A 23,887-nucleotide genomic window follows, 5' to 3' on the forward strand; every position below is an offset into this window, starting at 1 on the left:
ACATAGCAGGAGCTCAGACGATGTTCTACTGAGTTTCAAATGGTAAAACATTTTGTTTTCTCTAACACACCTACATGAAACGCTCCTGCATGTTGCTACAATTTGAGCAACACATTTCAGATACTTTGTTGTAAAAGCGATTCCCTCTTCAATCTGCTGCAATTTTCACGGCAGAAATTCTCAGCGAAACAGAATCATCTGGTGTGTGTGTGTGTGTACTGACTGGTACTCCGTCTGCTGGGAATAGTGCTGGTCACGGCGCTCCATGCTCTGCTCCATTAAGGCCCTGTTCTCTTTCAGCAGACCCTGGTTCTGCTCTGCTAACTGTCGGTTCTCCTCCTCCATGTTCCCCTTCAGCTGGGTCAACAGCTGCACATGCAAGTACATAACACATCATGAATGTTTCCCCAAGATAGTGTGTGTGCCTGTGTGTGCTAGTACACACTTTCATTGACAGAAAACGGACAAAGTAGACAAGAGAAGCAACTGAAAACTGACATAGAAAACACCGTGGACGAACAAGGATCTCTCTAAGGATTGATTCATTTCTAATAGAGAAGCAGGTAGAAGTGTAGTGTAATGTGTTGACATTTTGTATTTCAAAGCCACAGAAACAGGAACAAAGACTCACTAGTCGTCATCTGTATCATGCTCACCGGTGGTGGAATGCAACAAACTACATTTACTTCAACACTGTACTTAATTCCTTTTTTTATGTGTACGTTGCTTAAGTAGTTTTAATTTCAGATACTTTTCCCTTTTGCAATTACATTCATCAGAAAATATCTGTACTTTCTTCTCCTCTGCATCTTTACGATGCATTGTGTCACATGTTTTTCTTCATGTTTTTAAAAGTAACCAATAACAACTGGGGAACTGGTCCACTGATCCAATAAGATTAGACCCCGCCTCCTGCAGCATCACTGAGGAAGAAGAAACACCTGAAATGGATTTGGAAGAGGCCACTGCCAACACTCAGCCAGAATGATGTAGTAAACAGTTGCATTAGCAAACAGGCTACACTCAAAAAGTTACTTACTTTTACTCAAGTTGAAAAGTGGTACTTTTACCTTTACTTGAGAATATTTTTGTCTATTTATTTTTACTTTTACTAAAGTAAAATGAGTACTTCCTCCACCACTGGTGCTCACCAACAGACACACAACCACAAACTGCAACCACACGATTCATTCTGCTTTATTCAACTTTTTCTAGCTGTGACCAAAAACTGAGCATTGAGAGTTTCATAAAGGTGCTTAAGGTAGAGTTACCATCCAAGGCTCACATGTGAGGCCACATCACAAGGTGTGATCAGTATAATCAGAGTAAAAAGTTTTTTAAAAAAGGCTCTTTAATCCTTCTTCATCTTTAGGCATGTTTGAGCTTAGAAAACATTCCTTAAAATCACAAACCTCTGAAATCTGAGGATTATTATTAAGGTCTCTCTGGAAGGTACGGCCACATCCTCTTTGAACATCTGTCCTAATTTCCTTAGAAACACTTAGACGTCTTTCAGTAGCTTCAAGAGATTAATTGTGAGCTTAAACACATCTTTTCCTTTTTAATTGCCACCTTTCTACTTCTCCATGTCCTTCTGCAAAACAGTATAATGAGAGTCCTGGTTCTCAGATTTTCAGGGCCCAAAATAAACTTCCAACACTAAAGCATCCAGTGAAACACACATGCTGATACTTAAATATTTTTAGTTATGGCTGGGTGATATCATAAAATTTGTTTTTGACCTAATACCAAGCAATAGCAAGACCGAAATTGGACATATTAATACCAATAGAGATACATTTAATTGTTTAAAGAAACAAAAATTATATTTGAAAAAAATATTAAACAGGAGAATCTGTTTCTGTGTGCTTCTTATTTTTCTTGCATTAATCTGCTTCTAGTTATATGAAATGAAAAATTGCCCCCCGGCACAGTAAATGTGAAGCTACAGGCAGCAGCTTGTAAGCTTAGCTCAGGGATCAGGGCAACACAGTTAACCTGACTCTGTTTGAAGGTAAGAAAATCCACCTACTAGAAGCTCACAATTTAACATGTTGTATTTGTTTAATCCATGAGTGTAAAAATGACAAGTCATTGTTCTATGGTGAATTATGAGCTGAGCTATTTCTTGGCCAGGTGCAGTAACCTGTTGGTGTTTCTGCTGGTTCCCACACTACTGCTCCGAGCCAAAACAACACAATAATAACATGATAATGAGCAGTGGTGGTGCAGGTAGGTGGACTTTGTTACCTTTGGCTCACCTGGCTACGGCCACATATTTACCATACAGACATGAGTGTGGTATCAATTCTTATTTAATTCTTGGACAGAAAGAGAGTAGGAGAATAACAATTCCCTTAGGTCAGTATTGTGGGCAGCACGGTGGTACAGTGGGTGCCTCACAATAAGAGGGTTCTTAGTCTGATTCCTTGGGGAGTTACACTGCTCTCCATGTGTCTGCGTGGGTTTTCTCTGAGTACTCCGGCTTCCTCCCACACTCCAAAGACATGCAGACTGGGGTTAGGTTAACTGAAGACTAACTTGTCCGTAGGTGTAAATGTAAGTGTTAATGTTTGTCTCTGTATGTGGGCCCTGCGATACGCTGTTCAGCATGTAGCCCGCCTCTCGCCCAATGTCAGCTGGGATTGACTCCAGCCCCCTGCAACCCTCTGAGGATAAGCAGTATAGATCATGGATGGATGGATGGATAGATGGGTTGTTATGTCCTAAATTGAAGTTGTGTTATCTCAACCAAGTGACAGTGATAAAAAAAATCCAAATCAACTAGAATTACCATCCTGTGGCTGATGCCTCCACCAACCAGTGCAATTTCAGTCTATATACATTTTTTTCCAGACTCATAAATGGTCACTTTGACCTTTGACCACTGAAATCTAATCAGTTGATCTTGAGTCCAAGTTGTGCAGAATTTGAAAGGATCCTCATGAGGTGTCCACCAGGTGATTCAGCAGTGGTTTCACAAGCAGCTGAATGAAGCAGCAGAACAAAACATCTGCTGCTTGACTTCTGGAACCTTTTACAGGAAGTCACTCTCCAACTGTTTCATCCCTCAAACACTCTGGAGAGTTTCCTTGAAAGATGTTTTCAATATTCAGGGCGTGTTTGACAGCATTACATGGATGAGCAAATTCTCCCCTAGAGGCAAAAATCGTCCCTGCTCCTTATTAGCTACTTGGTATTCACTTTCTGTTTGGACCAATACATCATTTTTTCTGATATGTCGAACTGAAATTGGGTTTGTATCAAGTGTTCGAAACCAGTCACTGTTCCCCACTGATAATATGATGTATTTTATCTATGTAAAATACTGTCTATAAAAATGCAATGAAATCCTAATAAAAATATATAATTGCCCAATAACACTTAAAATAAACTGTTTCAAGAGTGTAATGTATGTGATTGTTTCCACTGTGAAGCATAAATCCCTTTTTGGCATGTAAATAGTCAATGTGCAGCATGAATACAAAACATTGATGTGTATCAGCATTTGTGTAATGGTGTTCCTGTGTGTGTGTGTGTGTGTGTGTGTGTGTGTGTGTGTGTGTGTGTGTGTGTGTGTGTGTGTGTGTGTGTGTGTGTGTGTGTGTGTGTGTGTGTCTGGTTAATACCTGGTACTGGCTGGTGAGGCGGGCGTTGCTGAGGTCCAGGCTCTGGTTGGTTTCCCTGAGGGCACTGAGCTCACCCTCCAGTCGAGTCCGCTCCAGCTGGGAGGTGCTCAGCTCCCCCCTCAGCACCGAGCCCTGAGCCAACAGCTCCACCTGCAATGCCAACCACTCCTTCTGGTGGGCCTGCAGCCTGCAACACCCACACACAGGGACTTTCAATTACCACTGTCACTGGTAAAAGCATTTCAAGTAGCTTCATGCGACGAGTCCCATTCCACCTGTAACACATTCATACAGCACACTGAGGGGGAGTTTGGGGACAGTGTCTTGCCCGAGGACACTTCAAAAGCAGACTGGAGGAGCCAGGGATCGAACCACCGACAATCTGATTACTGGACGACCTGCTTAAAACCAATAGACACATTTGACATAATGTCAGACAAAATTAATGAGGACCACATTGTGGAGCATCACTCATCGCTGACAAAACAGTGGCATGGTAAAGGTAAGTAATCATCTTTGTTTTATTTTGTAATGAGATGAAACTCTTAATGCTTATTGTGGGAAAAAAATATTTATATGAAGTAATTCCTTCTCTGTCTTGTTTTGTGTGTTTTGTTCACTGTGGCTCCTCAGCATTGAATGCCTCTCTATATTCCTATCTGTAAATTTGCATTCAAACCAATGCCTGTGTTGCTTATCATAATTCATATATAGTAGACGGGTTAATGCTGCTGTTCCCTGTATTCAAATGAACGTGGCAGCAGTGAGAGTGAGTGGCAAGAAAGAATGATCAGATCTCATGAATATGATGCAGGAGACGACTGAATTCTTTACCTCACGTTGTCTTCTCTCAGCCTCTCCAGCTCTCGTTTTCCCTCCAGTCTCCTCTGGGCCTCTGCCCCCATCTCCTCTCGCTCCATCTTCATCTCCCTCTCTCTCTCCTCCATCTGGGTTTTACCGTCCAGGAACTCCTTGTACCTTTGGATTGTAAAGACAACATTCACCCCCAACAAAAAAATATGACTTGTAATACATGAAAGACAGAAAGATGTAAGATGTATATTTTAGGGATGTTGTATCAGCGGGTTTGTGTGTTGTTCCTACGTGTTTCTCTGGTCTCTCGTCCTCACAAAGATATATAAAAGACTCAACTCTGCTGCAGTGAGAATTTAATGTGTTTCACCTCAAGAGTCTAATTTAATGTAGCCAGCGTGTGTTTGTACCTGGCCTCCAGCTCCCTGTGCTGGGCCTCTAGGCTGCGGTTATTGCTCCTCAGCTGAGAGTGCTTGTCCAGCAGCTCCTCCAGCTCCACCTCCTGCCGCTGCTGCAGCGCCGTCATCCGCTCGTGGTCCCGCCTCACAGCCTCCATCCTCGCCACCATCTCCTCCCGCTCACGCGCCCAAACCTTAGACTCGGCCTCCAGGGTCACACTCCGGGCCTCGCCCTCGTTGCAGCATGCAAGCAAAGCTGAATGCTGGGAGCTCAGTGATGCTTGGTCCATCTATGTTTTTTTATATGTAGTACAAAACAGAGAAAGCATGTCTGTAGTTGTGACTCTAGATTTATTGACCTTCATTTCTGAAGAGTGGGAGGAAGTAGAGTCGTGTCGTTCATCTTTATGTACAGTTTATCGTTTTCTCCCTGTTACCAGTCTTTACGCTAAGCTAACATGCTGCTGACTTCAAATGCATATTTACCTTGCATACATTATAATTACATAATAAATGTTTCATCTCCACTCCTTACAGTCTTTATAAAATTGTCTAAATTTACTGCAAAAAGTACCTCTGCTTCAATTTAGACAAAAATAATGTGTGTAAATATTAAAGGAGAATTCAATAGGTTCTGTTTCCAAGTTGGGACATAATCATGCTCTCTGTCTGTCTAACCTGCAGCTGGGTGTTGAGTGTCTGCAGTCGGGTGCAGGAATCCTGCAGGCTGAGCGAGTGCCGGTGCAGAGCCTCCAGCTGCTCCTTAAGGTGCTCACATGTGTCCTGGGACTGGGACAGACGCGACATCAAGGCCTCCTGTCCTGCGAGTGCCACTGCTTTCTGACAGAGAGAAAAATCCCTTTTGTTCACAGCCATGTTCAACAGCAGCGGCGTATAAGGCTGTGCTACCTCTAACACACACCGCTCACAGCTATAATCAATCAATCGAACGTTTCTGCAGCGCCTTTCATCCAGGTCAGTGCAGTTCAAAGCGCTGCACAATTAACTGCTGAGCCAAGAATAAGACAAAACAAATAAACTGCTGACATTTAAATACCATATAATACATTTTAAAAGCTATAATAACAATAGAGACAAACAGACAGAAATAAATAGAAGAAGAAACTAATATTAGATTAGAACTTGTTGTATTTTGTAAACTTGCTGAAGGTATAAAACCTGCTGTTTTATCCAAACTCCGAGTGAACTTGCAGCACAGCACACAGCACAATTAATGTGAATAATTTTAGTACTGGCAGAGCGACAACACGCCTCATGCGTTCATCGTCTCCAGAGTCTGCAGCTCAGCTCTGTGTGTGATGGCTCTTTATTCACTTTGGAGTTTGTCACATTTTCCACCAGCACCTGGTCCAATCATTCGGCTTCACAGGGGATCTCTACTTTTATTTAGAGATGAAAGTTTTACTCTCTTTTAGGTTTCATTTTTATTTCCATTTGATGCTGCTCTCTCCTTCTGATCCACTGCTTTTCAGAGGGAAATATTGTACTTTTATTCTGCTACTTTAATCTGGAAGCTAGCGTTATTAACTATTACACAGTTTAAGATTTTACATTAAGGCTTCTGCATTATAAATGACTGCACTTTGTTGAGGATTAAACCAGTAGTTTCATATATTTAGCTTGTGATGCTACACAAAAAGCAGTGTCCTGTTGTCACCATCAAAGAGGAATTCTGATAATTTTCTGGGCCCTGTGATTTTAAATGTGGCTGTGTAAATGAATAGTACTTGAGAATTGGTCCAGTGGATCACCTCAGTGGCTACAATCTACTCTTATGGGGCAACTGTGACATCCGAAATGTCCACTGAAAGTTATTTTTTGAAACCAATAAAAGGCTTGAAAGTCTGGAAACATTGCACATGCCTTGCTAAACAAGAAGTCTCACTCCAGACCATAAACCTAGTTGTCCCTCCTCTGCTCGTTGCCTCTCCCTGTCTCTCTCCTTGTTCGCTCTTCAATTTGTTGGACCTCTTGGTCCGTATATACTCCGGCTCAAACACGTAGGGACGACCATCAGAAAATGATTCAGCCATAACAGTTTCTCTCAGTAAAAAAACAAACTCCTCTCTCCAACTCTCTCTCACTCATGTTTCCATCTCCGTCTTCCAGAAACAACCCAAGAGACGAGGAGACAAAGAGGGGCAACAAGCAGAGGAGGGACAACCAGATGCTGCTGGTGTCACTTCCCCCAATTTCACGCTTACTATCCTGTCAATAAAGGTGAAAGACAAGAAAAAAGTAACGGAGAAAAATGAATTCAAATTTGTTGTAGTGGCACTTTGAGCCCCAACATGTGTACTTGCACTTTGTTGTGGGTGGAGCCAGGAATTGAAACCTCAAGGTGACAGCTTTGCTTCATCTGTCCTGATGTTAACCTTTAAATCCTGACGATGTTAATGCAGCACCACACCGACTGAGCAATGCATTGAATGAAATCCCTGACATTGGCAATGCTGGATGTTATGGCTCGATGCGTGTGTGTGTGTGTGTGTTTCTTTATTTTAAAGAAATAAAGAAATAGTAAGAGCAGAAGCAAGAGAGCAGGAGCAGAGATAGGGAAGATTAACAGTAGCCGAAGTGACTGATGAAATCTGATGAGCAGAGATAAAGCAGTAGCCTTGGAAATAAAGTGCTGCACTTGTGGGAGTGTACTGTGAGCTGATAGTCGTCAAACATCCCTAGAGCAAGAATTTCAGCATAATATAGATCATCTTCCACGTGCAGCAGTTGGACTGATCCACATTGACAGCCTGTAAATGTGATTCAAAGTCCGACACCAGCACACAGCTTATTCACAGACTTGCATTCAATCGCAGATACACACCTCTTTTTCCAGCTCTGTCAACCGCTCACTCAGCTGCCGCTCTGTCTCTCCTGTGGCAGAATCACGAGTCACAGAAAGGTCATGACCTTTGCTGGCTCCAGGGGATTGATCCAGAAGTGACGTCTCCTGGGTGGGTGTCTGACTAAGGTGCGTCTTGTTTGACGAGTCTACATTTGAACTAGACGTAATGTCCGCTTCCATACTTCTTCTTTGCTTTTCCACCTGGAGAAGAGACTCGCTCTCCTTAAGGCACCGGGAGAGCGACTCTATTCTCGCCTCTGATTGGCTGAGGGAATCTGTAACCGCCTTTTGTTCAGCTTCGGTTTTTTGTAGTTTCTGGCTGAGACGTTCGACTTCAGTGGATAGTTCCTGAAAACGTGCATGCTCATTGGAAAGGTCCTGGTAAGAGAGAGATATGACACAATACGTCTTTCAAAGTTTAAAATCTGTGGAAAATAAAAAACACAAATCTGGGTGATGAATCACGCTAAATGTCACATTATTATTTCTTTGTAGTTTAAAGACAGATTTTTGCTCCTGAGTGAAGGAAACGTCCTGTTACCTTGAATAAAATTGGGGATTTCTCTGGGTTTGAACATTTTTGAAAACATTTTGGATTATGTAAATAATTACATAATAAGTACACAAGTCATCAACATATATAACAAGTCTGGTGATCCTTGAACATAAGCAATACAACAATATATTGAACTCTTGTTATATTGTTAATTATGAAAATTATATTACCATAATTGGTGTTTTATTACAAATCTAACAAAACATGTTTTAAAATGTTTTGCCTGTCTTTAAGTCTTAAAAGGGACTCATCTTCATATAATCCTTTTAACACCACTGTGTATTTTTGGCCGAGCTCCATGCTGCATACTAATTACATGCAGTAATGCTCACTGACCAGACATTAATATACGCCACCAAGAAATGATTCACTGACTTGACAGCTATCAATCAAACTGTGACTTTGGCTGCAGCCAATTAAAGAAAGAAAGGAGACATAATAGTTTGTTTTGATTGATTGACTCAAGCTTAACATCATCAATTTGTGTCACAGCTGTAGAGCAGCAGAACGGTCTTTGTTGCATATTTAATATATATTATGTTAAACTTCATATATATAACACATATATGAAGTGTTGCATTTTGGGATTGTTATAAGAAGGTTTTTGATTTGACTACACAGGGCAGAAGATTCACACTTTGAGACACCTCAGCTAGTGATAATCAACACTGTGCACTATGCACTTAGCAGGGCATAATAATGTTGGGTTCCTGGGGGGTGTTTTAAGTTTTTCCACCTCCATTTCACATGTGCACTGCTTTGTGCGATAATGAATGGTGAAAATCCAGAAACTGTGTTATTCAAACTGTACTTTTTCTTTGTGCGCAGACTTTCGTTGCTTTTTCAGTATGAACAGATTGAATTGATGTGCAGCTTGTGTGACCTATAGACCTAATAATACAGAATAAATACATTCACTTGCACAGGGCAGACATAGACATCATAGAATAGAGTGGACAACTATTATTATGACTTTATGTCATACAAACAAATCTCAGTTTAAAGAGGCCATTCCTGCTGCCTAGTTAAAGGTAGACACTGAGTTTAGCCTCCACCACAGTCCTGCAGCAGTGATTACTGTCAGTGACTATAGACAACACAACACAGACACACACATGCACAACCACCCACACACACCTGGGACAGTGAGCTAATCTTGGCCTGAGCGTCTGTGTACTGCTCCTGCAGCTGCTGTTTACCCTCCTCCATGCTGGTTAATCGAGTGCTCAGGTCTTTCTCCAGGTCTTGCAGCCGACTGCAGAGCTCCATAGACTCAGACAGCTGCTGACACACACGTCTGCAAACAGAAACACACAGACACCAGAGGCAACACAGGTCAGACAGAGGGTCGAATGAAGATAGAGTTGACATTACAGGTAAATGCACGGTGCAGCCAGTAGCTCTCTCTGAAGCCCTGTAAAGTTAACTGCGTGCCTCAGATCTTGATCAGGGTTAAGTGTGCCTACAGGAAAGTGTGTGTGTACCTGTGCTCTGCGTCCAGAGCCCTCGCTCTCTGGTTGCTGTTCTCCAGGGCCAGGGTTGTGCTCTCCAGCTGCTGCCTCAGTCTTGCTGCCTCCCTCTCTCTCTGCCTCCCCTTCTTTATCTGGTCATCCAGCTCCAACTGACACACCTCCTTCTCCTGCTCCAGCCGCGAGGCCTCCAGCAGCGCCTGGTCTCGCGCCCTGGCCAGTGATTCGGCCTCCAGGGTGGCCTCCCGCAGCTCTGCCTCCAGCTCCTCCTCCCGACGGCGAGAAGTCTCTAGACTGCGTCCCTGGCGATCCAGCTCTGCTTTGAGAGTCTGGGTGGTGAGCTCCAACTGGTCGCTCTGGTAAAAGAGGAGAGATGGAGGATTCAGGCTATTTTGATTCTTGCTGCTTGATTAGTTACATTTATTAGTGGCCTGAGAGGCAACCGGTTGGGGCTCTTGTGCACAGTGGAAAATAACAAGGAGAAACAAAACACACAAATAGACTATGATGGACATGATGGTATTTCCAATAACTCACACACCAACAGATGTTCCCAGATGCTTTTAGTTTAACATAGAATTAAAGTAGAATAAATAAATACAAATGTAACAATAAGTGACAAAGCTAAAAATTGGATCAATAAATGAATCAACAATCATGAAATTAAACTTTAAAACTGTATATGAAAGAAAACCTTAAGAATTCCCTACAAGTGTATTAGAAAAATAATGAGTTATTCGTAAACTAACAGAAAAGAAAAAAAACATAATAATAACATAATATTCTTGTAAACCAAATCAACACAACGATTGTGTTTAGTTTTAAGTCAGTGGAGGATATTGATAGGTTTTAATTTTCTATTTGGGTTTAATTCACCACTACAGCTGAAAAAAGAGGTAGAGTCATGTCTCATTAAAGACACAGTGTTATAATGAATTCAGACTGTCAAACTGTAACTAGAAACTGCTTTGTTTTATAAATTTAACATTTTAATTTGGTGCTGATAAACAAATGGGATATTTTATTCCAACACCAAATTGATAGCCGAGTATTTCTTCTGCTGTAACATTCAGAGAGTGGTTTGTTGTTGTATAGTTTACACAGTATTCCACAGTTTTTCATGGTTATCTACATGTATATATTGTGTTTGGTTGTTGGCAGATGAGAATCACTTGCTGTGAAATAATTAGGTCAGAAAGGAAAGGCAAATATTTGCCAGACAAAAATTGGAATCATTATAAAAGAAGAATGAAAGTTTGAAAATATTAAATATCAAAAGGCACCACTTCACTACCTGATTAACATTCTCTTCAAAAAAAAAAATATATATAATATAATAAAAAGATATTTGGATTTTTAACCCAGAAACCAAACCTGCTCTCAATTTGGCCGAGTCAAACTTGTCGCCATGGGACTACAGAAATAAATAAAAATTGTATTAAACCCCTGATATCAAAGGAACCAATTCACTAAGCGATTTAACATAACTGTGAAGTTTCATTAAAAAAAACTGTGAATGGTTTTAGAGTGTCCAATTATCCCTGGTTCGTCCCCTGTGTGTTTAGTCTCTCTGCTCCCAGTTGGTCTGTTCATGTCCCCGGTTTAGCTTGTGCTCTAGTTTGTCTCAGTCAGTCGAGGCTCCTGCTTCTGTTTTGCTCAGCTGTGTTTCTCTTCTGTTTTTCGAGCCGCTCGAGTTTAGTGTTTCAGTTTTACCCCCCAGTTATCCCTCATGTCTCTACTTTGTTCTTTGTTCGTTTTTCGGACTTTCCTTTGCCTGCCTACCTTCCTGCCTGCTCACCAGCGACTGTAAGCCTCTTTATTTATTCACTCTTCTATGCTGCATCTGCCTTGTCCGGAGTCTGAGTCCTGTACACCATAACCTCAATACTTCCCCCCCATCTTCTCCTCTCAAGGCAGACAGCCGCAGGCCCAGAGCCTGATTCCACTCGAGGTTACTTCCTGTTAGAAGGAAGTTTTTGCTCACCACTGTTGCCAAGTACTCGCTCACAGGGGGCCCAATAAATAATATTGTAAAGAGTATTGTCTAGACCTGCTCTATATGAAAAGAGCCTTGACATAACTTCTGATATTATTTGACACTGTGTAAAGACAACTGATCCGACATCGACATAAATCATGGGTCGTTGCTCTTCTTATGAACAAATGTACTGAACCCTGTTTCTTGGGGATCTTATTGCTGGATGAAGTTAGTAGAACATTTTTGACATGTTCATTTGTATCAAGCTGTATATTGTACAGTGAAAGCATGTGTGTTTCGCCGCCACACAGCAAGATGGCTCGTGGTTCGAACCCCTGTTTGGCCAGGGTCTCTCTGTGTGGAGTGTGCATCGTCTGTGTGGGTACAAGTTCAACTTCAAGTCAACTTCATTATCCCAGATGGCAAACTTGGCTTACAGTCACATGCACAGGACACACAAACACAAAGTGAACAGAACAACATCGATACATACAAAAAGGACATAAATTATCCCTAAAATGTCATGTGATACATCTTAAAGTCAGAACTGAACTGTTAAATATCAGAAAATCTGTTTGTCTCGTCCAAAGTCAATTGGGATCAACTCCAGCCCATCCAGCAACCGGTATAGATAATGTATGGATCATAAGAGTATTGAAAATATATGTACAGCAATGTTTTGGTTAGTAGATATTAAGTTCATATGAGATCTATGTTCTCTTTATAAAACTAGAATGGCGCTCAGTAGAGCTCACACATCCTCTACAGCTGAACAATCCTACATGATCATCTAGTTCTTAGAGTATCAATATAAAATAAAAAGGAAAATGGTCTGATAATCTAATGATTCATTTTTCATAGTTCTTCATCTTCTTCAAACTTGCACAAAACACATCATCAGTGTTCTAACCTTACAAGAGGCTGCCTCAGCCAGGTGATCGACCCTCTGCCTGTGTCCAAGTGGCATAAAATCATAAAACACAGTAAAATAAAAAAAAAGAAATACTGGATCTGCGTCCACTCAAATATTTAATGGTTCCTTCCCAGACCCAGGCCCTATCCTTTCACCAAGTTTGGTGAAAATCCATTTCGTTTTTTGCATAATCCTAAAAATAAATAACCCAACAAACCAGGAACAGACACAGGTGAAAAAATAACCTCCTTGGCAGAGGTAAAAATTATATGAATGCATTCGAATATTACAACATCTCTGTGAATGGGAGAAATTAAATCGTTTTATGGTGTTTATTAAATGCTAACTTAGCTCTGCTCTTTTACTCAGCTTGTAATCTCTCCGATGCTTCACTGCACATGGCACATTATGCACAGTATTTAGAGACTCACAACCTGCAGTGAGATTCGGTTTTCACTGAACCTTCATCTGGGATTTGCACTGAATAAATTGTATTACATCTTCAGCCTGTGATCTCTGGTCTGACTGTCGATTCGTTCTTTCATCAATATGTGAATCTCAGCTTCAAAACAGACTCGCTTGCTCAATGCTGGTTGTATGAAGACCTGTTGTTTTACATCTTGAATCGTCCAGTTCACTTCATGCTGTCAAGTTCACCTCCAGCTGAACAATTTCTCTGTTTAATAGTATAATTAGTTTTCAGATAAATTTATTTGGCAAGCAGAATCCCGATCTAATGTCATTCATTCAATGTAATCCAGTAATTATTGAAAGAGTTTACGGAAAGATGAGATTGACGATTAAAAATAGGATCAAATTTTGTCATTGAGGATTTTTGTTACTCAGCTCCCTTTCATTTGGTTTCTATGTGTATTTCTCTTTCTACCATCTGTTAATTTTTGCTGAAATGAAGTAACCTCTGCTGTGGTGATGAAAATGTTTTTGTGTCACATCAAGTGTGTGCGTTTGTGTGCTCGCCAACCTTGCGCTGGGCGGTGCGCAGGGTGTCCACCGTGCTGCGTAGCGCCTCCTTGTCTCTCTCCAGTGTGGCCCGCTCGCCCTCCAGGGTGGCGATGACCGTGGTCTGCATCCTGTGAAGCTCGGCTTGGCTCCGCAGGCGACACAGCTCCTCCTCCATGGTCAGACCGTCCGACTGTAGCACCTGAGATAACGGGGAAATTCACTTATCGGAGGCTTCAGTTCGTGTGGCTGCTGAACTGTGTTGTATCAGAGGTTTGTTGTTATTTAGCCCTCTGATTGAAATCCAATACACCAGACAAAAAAAATTTAAGAACACATTTGAATACATTTTCTCAAATATGGTTTCTGTCATTTGCAATAGTTTATGTCACACTGATGAACGTCCATGTGCTCATTTTATCCGATTGGTTTAGCATGTGTATCAGCGGGACCTCGCTATATCCGCTTCATAGAAGATCAGATGAATATGCGACAAGATTAAAAGTCTCCAGCCAGGTTTGCAGCTCTACTTCAGTACAGTGGTGGTCTGAGCTAAATGTTGAAATCATGCATGTATAATGTTCAGTGTCGTGTGTTAGCCTGCTTACATTTGCTAATTAGCACTAAAACAATGTACAGCCAAGAATGAAGGGTACGTCATTAGTTATATGGACAAATGCAAATTTCGATGTGAAATGAAAGTGATTACAAATCATCTCATGAATGTCTCTACTCGATTTCATTACAACCTCTCTAAAAGTTTATGTGTTTAAGTCTGGATAAATACCTCAAGTAAATACAATTTTTTCTATAATTATTACTGTACTAAAACACATTATTTTAGGAGATTGCAAGACAATTACAGGACTATACAATAAGTAAGTGCTGGAATGAATCTGTGCATCCTCTACCAGTATCTTTTTATGAATCAATACCTTAGTATATTTCTCATATTTGAACAAACAATATCAACCAGGGTTTAATATCATATTGAGAATATGTTGTTAAACTTATTGATACAGAGGATAACCACTTCTTGGATACTCAAAGTCATGGGGGATATTACTTGTTACACTAAATGTTATATCCATCAATCCATCCATCCATCCATCCATCCACCTATCCATCCATCCATCCATCCATCCATCCATCCATCCATCCACCCATTCATCAGTACCTCTATCTGCCTGCGAGCTTCTCCCAGACTTGCAGCGGCTTTCTTCAGGCGCTGCAGCTCAGCCTCCAAGACCACCAGTCTCTGCTCGGCCTCCCAGTTTTTCTTGCTCTGCTCTCCCAGCTTGGAGTACAGAACCTGAGCCACATTTGCCTGTCTGTCAGCCTCCTCCTGGGCCTCCATGAGTCGGGTTGTCAGAAGCTCCACATCAGGAGCAGGCAAGCAGCACTCAGTCTGCTCTGCAGCTGTGCTCTCGGCGTTATCTTTTATGCTTTGTGGATGCTTCTGGACCTCGGAGGTTGTTGTTGACGCAGGCTGCTCTTTCTTTAGTCCACTTTCTCTCTCCTGTCTCTCCCTTTCTTTCTGCCCCCCCTCTGCCTCTCCCCTCCTTTTGAGCTCAATCTCCTCATCACATGGTTCACCTTTTCCCCCTATAATGCGGAGAACCTCCTCACCCACGCCTGCTTCCCGCCGGGTCCCAATGATTTCTCCTTTTCTCTCCCTCCCCTCCATCATCTTCACCCCTCCTTCTCCCTCTCCACGGCAGGATTCAGAGCCCTGGACTCCCCTCTCCCTCCTCTCCTCCTCCTCTCTGCAAGGCTTCGTCATTCCTTTTTCCCTCGTCTGGTCTTCTTGGTGTTGGAGTTTGGTCACAAGCTGTTCTAGGTGCTGTTTCAATGTGGCATTTTCATTCTTCATGTTTTGAAACTGAAAAGTATAATGGGAGAGAAATGTCTATGCTTTTACAGAGCTTTGAATTTCTTCTGTTTCTTTTCTTTTGGTGCTTCCATGCATCGAACATGAATCAACTTGAATGCATTGTGAGCAAAAAGACTGTCATCACCTCTTTTTCTTACTTAAAATGCAACCAGGATCGATACAAAGAAGCATGAAAGAAGTAAGAAAATGATGGAAGCAGGATAAATACCAACGAAGAGATTAGAGATTGATTTAAATGATTTTTGGTTGGTTATAAAAATAGTTTACAAAGGCTCTGCTCTACACATATAAACATAGAGGCAACTGAGCCGTAAGACTGGACATCCTGAAAAGAACATGAGGTCACAGCTATCACAGATAATTGTACAATTCAGAGAATATGCGGATACACTGTCAGATAAACCATTAATACAGCATTTCTACATGCAAAGAGATAAACCATTGCAAACCTATCTGTGTTTGAATTGATCTGTGGATTTGATACAAGTTGATCGATGATTGAGAAGCAGCTGCTTGTGAGGTGTACCTAATAAAGTGGCCGTTGGGGTTTTCCTTGTCATTTTGTAATTATGTATTTATTTTTAAGTGAATGAGGTTGGTGTAGGGACACTATGTATATGAGTTTATTAACTCTTAAATAATGACAGTATTGATTTGACCATCATGTTATCTAGAGCCTTCAGCCACTCTGCTCCCCGCCTCTGGAACTCCCTCGCACTGGATATCCTTAATATTGACTCTCTCTCCATTTTCAAATCCTGTCTCAAAACCATCTTTTTTTTTTCATACATTGTTATTTTTCTTTGTTCTGTTTTTATCTCTGCCTGTGTCAGGTGACCTTGAGTGCTGTGAATGGCCCCTATAAAATGTATAATTATTATTATAGGTTTTTCAGTTATAACTTTTAGACAATATTATTGTATAATATTACTTCTATACGTAAGAAATAGCACTGTGAGACAAAAAAAGACATTGTAAAATGAAACATTTCTATTATATCTGTTGAATTTGGGTCTGCAACAACCTACAGTAACCCTCAGGTCCCTCTCTGCTCACCTCTGTGAGTGTGTTCTGATGCTCCATCTCCAGACAAGTCAGCTCATCCTTTGTATCTGGAGAATCCGCCTGCAGCGACAGGAGATCGGTTAACTCCTACAGCTGCTTATCCAAAAATCTTTAGCGGCTCAGACACTTACAGATGCTAAGTCTACAAGTGATTTCAATAAACACACCGACGTAGTTCTTTCTGGTGATCATTATAATACATAAGGGCAAACTCTACACAGTTTATGCTCTGCTTCACATAGTATGGAGTTGAACATGTGCTTCTAAAGCTCTGTCATCTCTCTTCTGTCTCTCCCTCTAACCACTGATCCCTCCAATACACTTTCATCATCTATATTTTGTTTATAATCTGCTTTGACCTCAGACCTGTAGGTAAACTGTTAGGGTTAGAGTTAGATGCCTCAGCCCTGACCTCCTGCTGGGCCTGAAGCTCCTCCAGTCGTCTTCTCAGCTCTGCGTTCTCCTGCTCTGCTCCCAGCAGCCTCAGCGTTGACGCCTCACCCACCTCCACGCTCAGCGGCTTCTGATCTGTGATGAAGGAAGGGATAAATAAAGAATAAAGCATAAAAAGGAGGAGAGGCGGAAAAGGAAAATGGAGGAAAAGAGATTGAACTTGATTATTGCTGATTGATAACCTGTGGGCCAGTATTCCCCTCAACATATTTCCTCTTATCAGTTAATTAAAATGTCTTAAATGACAAGGTGCAGAGAGGCAGCTGCTCTGACCAATCAGTTCGCTCAGCTCCTCGTCAGAGTCCAGTTCTGATTGGTGGAAACGTTGGTGAACTGCAGCGACGGAGGGAACGCTGCCACCTCCGTCACTGCTGCTGTGCCTCAGGTCTGCCTCAAGGCTCATGTTCATCTCCAGCAGCTCGTCAACTCGCTGCCTCTCAGTGTCCCTCTCCTACACACACACACACACACACACACACACACACACACACACACACACACACACACACACACACACACACACACACACACACACACACACACACACACACATTGATGTCAAGGGGCACACACACAATATACAAAGATATTTACTACATTCATGACATACAAGGTTTTTAAGAAAGACTGATTATTTCCTTACATATTAAACACACAAGTACGTACAAACAGAACCCTCACAAACACTAATATGTCCAACAATACCATTTCAAATTAGACACACACAAATTTAAAAACATTTGCAAATTTAAAAAACAGTATACAAATTAATGATCACAAACACAAAGTTAGACATCATTGCTCCACCCACCGCTTCCACATCCATGATTTTATTTCTCAACAGAAGGTTGTCCCTCTCCAGCTCCCTTAACGAAGAGCAACGTGCCCGAGCACCTGTAAGCTGTTCTTCCAGGAGAGCTTTGGTCTCCTGCAGCGCTGCGCACAGCTGCTCCTGCTCCTGCAGGGGGCGCCGCACAAAGGGAGAGAAAACATGGAATGATCAAGTGGAGTTATCATTATGTCAACCGGACATTAGGTGGACCTTCAGAACAAATATTTGACCACATTTTTTCTAGAACCCAATTTTGGCGAGCCGAGGCCAACCCTGATATTAGGGAGTAAAAGATTTCATATACGGATACGTCGGCCGATGTTTACATAAGAAAAACAGGCAATGATTCCTGATTTGTCATTATCAACCTTCATGACAACCTTGATATTTTTTAGTTTACCCATAAACTTTATCATAAACTATAAATAAAATGAAAATATAAATTCAACCAAATATATGAACTTGAATAAAAAAATAATGTTTTTTTATGTAAAATATAAACATTCTTAAAGTTCTTATGAGAAATCCTTTCTACATTGTTTAATCTGCATAATAAAATGTTTCATATTGACAAACATAAATGCTAATACCGATTTTTATTAACCAACCAAATCCTTGGTCTGGCTCAAATTTTTCACTTCCGCTCATCAAAGCTTTTTGATTTTTGTCCCACACTTGTTTGCACCAGCACACAAGATGATATGTTGTGGACACAGTCAGGACTTCATGTATTCTGTGAGAAGCGATGGTAATTTACAATGCAACCACTTCCTCTAATTTGCCCACACCTATAACTGCCACAGTTGTTCTAACATTTCAAAGAATTTGGCCAGTAATTTCCTCTATAGTTATACATGTTGAGAACAGTAATATAGGTCTATAGTCGTGCATTGGCTTTAACCTCAATTGGGGTAGTTATGATGAAGATGCAGGCAGGAAGTGGTGAGGAAAGGAAAGAAAGAGAGTGATGCATCAAGGTCCCTCAGTATGGAAGATAATATGTGAGTTTGTAGAACATAGAAAACTGTTCCATACTTATTATGTAGTGTGATAAAATCTTATTAATCTTTTTATGCTATTGAAGTTCTTATCCAGCTGTTTGTCACAATTAAATACTGACACCATGAGAATACAGCAGAGTAGGTGAAATGAAAACCTGTGTGAGAAAAGCCTGCTTACATTCCTCAAACAAAGTTATGGAAAAAATATTATTGTTCCAGAATCAGAGCTGAGAATCCAGATATCACACTGGCACTTGTATCAAAAATGCAGCATCCCTTTTTATCCAGCAACAAAAGCCCGACATGACTTGTAGCTGCTTTTCATTCGGATCTTTTGAGGCAGTTTTCACTGGAGAGGGAAGAATCTCTTCCTTTTGAACAAAAACATCACTCCATAATTCCACTAAAACCTGATATTTGATGATGATTTTGTCTTCAGAAAGAAGAAAAGTTACAGCTCCCGGCAACAAAATGGGCTCAGAACTATAACAGGTGTCATCAGTGCATGTTAAACTGTGTTTAAGTGTAATTCCCTTCATATTTCGTAGTCATCGACTTTGTGTCTGTTAGTTATGGTAGCAGCCTCAGCAGAGTAATTGCTGAGATCTATAAACTCTACCACTAAAATAATGTGTGACAGGATAATAAACACAAGTGTTCAGACAAACAGATGCTAAACAAGGCAACATGATGATATGAATCACTTGATTTTTGAGGGGGAAGCAAAACGAGCCTATAAAGATCTAATTGTATGAACATTTGTGATTCTTCCATGTGTGACTCATTATTAGAGATGTCACTGAGATTGTCAGCACTTGGTGCATTCTCCATTATCACGGCCTGAACTGTGAAAATAGGATCTGAACTGTTAGAATCTGGAGTTTTCCAGCACAGATTGCATATAAACATTTAATGGCCGCTCTTCTTCTAAACTTCACAGTGTCAAAATTAATTATGAATCCAAACACAAGAAAAATTCATCCCGCTGTCTAATTTGGGCTGTCACAGTGACGCAGAATAAATCATAAAAAGAAGGTGACAGCGAGGACACTGGGGTGTTTTACAAGGATATGAGCACATTTTCCGCCTCAGAACAGCTCTACTACCACAGAATAAATCTCATTTGGGTATAAAAGTTCCAATAACCGAAGCCATACTCCTGCTCTCTGTCAATGAAGCAGCTCCGGGCTGTAAATCCCGATGACATCATACAATATAACCTCGTTCTCTGACTTTGTTCATACTCACTCCTGATTGAAAACCTCACAGCCATAAGATGGAATATATGGCTTCTGAGAGTACATCTTTTAAAAAAAATAATAGCTACTCAGGGAACACTTTTAAAAGGGGATCTTCTGGATACGACCTTCACTGGTAATATTTATAAGAGGAACTCTCTTTGTCTTTGTTGCTTTTTGTGTGTTTATGTCCAAAATATCTGATGTCTATATGTAACGCACTGTCACAACAATACGAATGTATTTCATGGTGTAGATGTAGACGTGCTGGTTGTTCCCTCTGTGGTGTAAAGTGCTTATTCAGAAGTGTGTGTGTGTGTGTGTGTGTTTGTGTGAGTGTGTGTGTAAGCGTGCAATGTGTGTACCTTCAGCTGAGTGCGTGTGAGCTCCAGGCTGCGTAATCTGTGTTTACAACTTTGAAGCTCAGTCTGGAGATGCTCGGCCCGTGTAGCTCGCTCTCGGGCGCAGTCCAGCTCATCCCGCAGTGCACGCATGCCCCTCACCTCACCCTGCAGAGTGCGGTTCTGCAGACACACACACACACACACATATTCAAACACCAGTGGGAATGAGGTCAATAAAGGTTGTATACAGATATGGGATATGCAGCAGAACAAATGTTGACAAAGTCTGATACAGAGAGAAGGAATAGTGTGTGTGTGTGTGTGTGTGTGTGTGTACTTAACAGCAATGAAATATCCTCACAAAGAGAAAAGGAGATAAAAAACAATTTGTTTACCTGGACCAGGTTCAGATTAAGGAAATAATAACATAGTGGTGAACAGAATAAGGGTCATTTAAGTCATTTAATTGAAGCTACTGAAACATTTTGTTGTAGTATCAAATAATGCCTCAATGACAAAACCTTAGATTGTTAGTAATATTACTTCTACTGGAATGATACAACTAAATGATTTGGGTAAGGAAAATTGCGACCCAGGATCATGCATCTAGTTTTGTTCTGAATATTGTTCAACCTGTCAGGTTCAGCTGGGACAGGAGTTGAACTTTAACAGTGTTCCTCTGGACAGCACTTTAGTTGGCTGCAGTGTAATTGCTGCTAAATACATGACCTAAGAGGAATCAACTTACTGGCTATAAAAAGACAGCTGTGTTCTGTGCCGTTGGCTGTGCTTTACCCTTTTTGAGCCTAAAATACAGTGAATTATAGCCATTGCCAAATTAGTTAAGTTTTATGTGTGATAAATTCTTCCTGTGTGTCCAAAGCTTGTTAAAAATAGTTACAACAGAAACAGCTCAGATTTGGCAGTACAAGTCGGGCGCAGCTGGGTCAGGTGTCTGTACCTCTTTCTGAAGTTTCTTCAGCTGCTCCTCCATGGTTTGGATCTCCTGCTTGTTATCCAATATCTGATCCCCTTTATCTTCCCTAGAAACAGTCAAACATAAAACCATCATTACTTAACTAGAATTGCTGCCTTGTGGTTGTATGCCTGCACCAACCAGTGCACTTTCAGACTACATATATTTCTTTTCCAGATTAATATGAGGTCACTATGAACTTTAACCTCTGAAATCTAATCAGTTCATCTTGGAGTCAAACTGGTCAAATTTGAGGAAATCCCCTCAAGGCAAACCTGAGTCATCCTGCTCAAGAGGCTAAAAAAGTGTTTTGTGAGGCCACCGTGACCTTGACCACCAAAAATCAAATCAGTTCATCCGTGAGTCTATGTGAACCCTATTTGAAAGAATTCTCTTGATGCGTTCTTCAGATAAGGGTGAGGCCAAATAGGGTTTGTGAGGTTTGTACCAAATTTGAAGAAGGCGTTCTTGAGATATCGAGTTCACAAGGAGGCAGAGGGACAACACAAAAACAATGCATCCCACCAGTGGCTGTCGCAGCTGTGGAGGCATAAAAATAAAATAAAAAGCAGTTCATAATTTTCATTTTGACGGGTTATATTTGCAAGAGACATGTATATCCAGAATTATAATTGGCCAACAGTGATATTACGATGTAGTCTACATTGAATCCACTCTGTGAATTGGATTAGAGCAGTGAGCCCCTGATTTGTTCCCTAATGAGAAACAACTCACAGTTTTGTGTATTGTTAAGTGTGACTAAATCATTTGCACATTTTTTATGTTGACCTTTATCAAAACTTCTCTAAAGGCTCTCTTGAGTTTCCATCACACACACACACACACACACACACACACACACACACACACACACACACACACACACACACAAACACACACACATATTCTTGTACTTCAATCTTAGTGAGGACACTCATAGGCATAATGCATTTGCCAGCCCCTTGGTCGAAACCTTAACCATCACAACTAAATTCCTAACCCTAACCTAAACCCAATTCTAAACCTTGACTCTAAAACCAAGTCTTAAACCTTAACCAAGCCTATAAAAAAGTGAGGACCGACCAAAATGTCCTCACTTTCCAAAAATGTCCTCACTTTGTTAGGGCTATGCTCAAAATGGTACCCATAAATATATAAGAACAAGTACAAATCCACACACACTCACAGTTGCTGTTTAAGGCGGCGGAGTTTGGCCTTGCTATCTGCCAGCTGGAGTGCCAGACCTTGAGGTGGCTCGTCGCTTTGACCGCCCAGGGGCACCGTGGTTGAGTCAGCCTGGGCCTCCCGCTCCTGACAAAGCTCTACTATCCTCTGGGAGCGCGAGGGAGCCAGAGATGGGTCGATAGACGAGGCGAGGAACAGAGAGGTCGAAGGAAAAGATTTGAGAACGAGACATAGAGAAAATAAGAGCAACTCACAGGAACGACGAAAAGGTTGTTAAAAGGGTTATACTCATAATGTTAAACACAAGTGAGGATGCCTGTTCAAAATGAATGTAAAATATATATCTACTCGAGATTTTATATGACATAGAAGAAGAAAACAAATCCAGTTTTCATGTGGTTACACAGTTCAAACAACAAACATCCAGGTGAGCTTAGTTGAGTCAGTTTGTTACCTTTTCTAATATAAACTAAAGGTTTGTAAAAATAAGTATTCACAAAATAAAAATTGTATTATTCACTATTCTACACTGAAATAAACCCATAACAATGTTTTTTTATGCAGCAAAAACTAGTAACAGATCTCAGTCAAACTGCACGACGGTGTCAAAATAAAACAATGTCATATATTGAGTGATAATTGTGGTCTGCGTCTCAGAGCAAAAATTATCTTGCTCTTTGTACATAATATATCTCAAAGTCTTTTGTTGCAATATCATTATTGAGAGAGTGCAGGAGAGCACCTCAGTCCACTGCATTTTCATTTTCATTTTAATATTCCACAGTATTCTCATGTTTTCTGCATTTAAATATCTCCCACCGCCCACTCACCTGGAGTGCAACTACAACAATAATGTCAGAATTACTGCGATCTGAGTGGGATAAGGTATAAAATGTTGATCAAATATATGGCACGATGAAAAGTGCTGTACTTACTTATGCATGCTTTCATTTTCAGTTAATCCCATTTTGTTACTTCTTAAAAAAGACAATTTCTCATTATCATGCTGGTGTGGGTGAAACAGGTCTCAAAGGAAAAACATCAAGAACATTTTTAGGATTTGGTCTTTTGTTTTTTGGTGGATATTTTTTCTGCAGAGGTAGAGAGGAAACACTGGTAGATATTGTTCTTATATAAGATGTTTTTCATCTTTCACCACAAAACCCCACAAGATTTATTTGGAACTAATTTTATGACTATGTCAGATATCATCACAGCATGTCTGGCTTCTGCTCTAGAGGTTCTCTCACATTAGTGTCAATATTATCACATCATTTCAAATGATAGTTGGACATTATGGGATTTACACGTATTTAG

General features: G+C 40.8%; 1 protein-coding gene across 1 annotated transcript in view; it reads right to left on the minus strand.

Moving 5' to 3' along the window:
- Positions 1 to 23,887, minus strand: part of ccdc88b (coiled-coil domain containing 88B) — a 45,503-nt gene that overhangs the window by 8,763 nt on the left and 12,853 nt on the right. The window contains exons 8-24 of the mRNA XM_035161849.2: positions 22,572 to 22,717; positions 21,371 to 21,452; positions 20,431 to 20,589; positions 17,806 to 17,952; positions 17,268 to 17,445; positions 16,954 to 17,069; positions 16,533 to 16,601; positions 14,760 to 15,464; positions 13,605 to 13,784; positions 9,747 to 10,087; positions 9,400 to 9,559; positions 7,686 to 8,084; positions 5,519 to 5,680; positions 4,853 to 5,130; positions 4,464 to 4,607; positions 3,630 to 3,816; positions 224 to 369 (exon numbers count right to left, since the gene is read on the minus strand). Coding sequence (XP_035017740.1) covers positions 224 to 369; positions 3,630 to 3,816; positions 4,464 to 4,607; positions 4,853 to 5,130; positions 5,519 to 5,680; positions 7,686 to 8,084; positions 9,400 to 9,559; positions 9,747 to 10,087; positions 13,605 to 13,784; positions 14,760 to 15,464; positions 16,533 to 16,601; positions 16,954 to 17,069; positions 17,268 to 17,445; positions 17,806 to 17,952; positions 20,431 to 20,589; positions 21,371 to 21,452; positions 22,572 to 22,717 — 3,599 coding nt within the window. The remainder of the gene's footprint in view (positions 1 to 223; positions 370 to 3,629; positions 3,817 to 4,463; positions 4,608 to 4,852; positions 5,131 to 5,518; positions 5,681 to 7,685; positions 8,085 to 9,399; positions 9,560 to 9,746; positions 10,088 to 13,604; positions 13,785 to 14,759; positions 15,465 to 16,532; positions 16,602 to 16,953; positions 17,070 to 17,267; positions 17,446 to 17,805; positions 17,953 to 20,430; positions 20,590 to 21,370; positions 21,453 to 22,571; positions 22,718 to 23,887) is intronic.

Source organism: Hippoglossus stenolepis, chromosome 7 (assembly GCF_022539355.2).
Source record: "Hippoglossus stenolepis isolate QCI-W04-F060 chromosome 7, HSTE1.2, whole genome shotgun sequence".
Classification (NCBI taxonomy): domain Eukaryota; kingdom Metazoa; phylum Chordata; class Actinopteri; order Pleuronectiformes; family Pleuronectidae; genus Hippoglossus; species Hippoglossus stenolepis.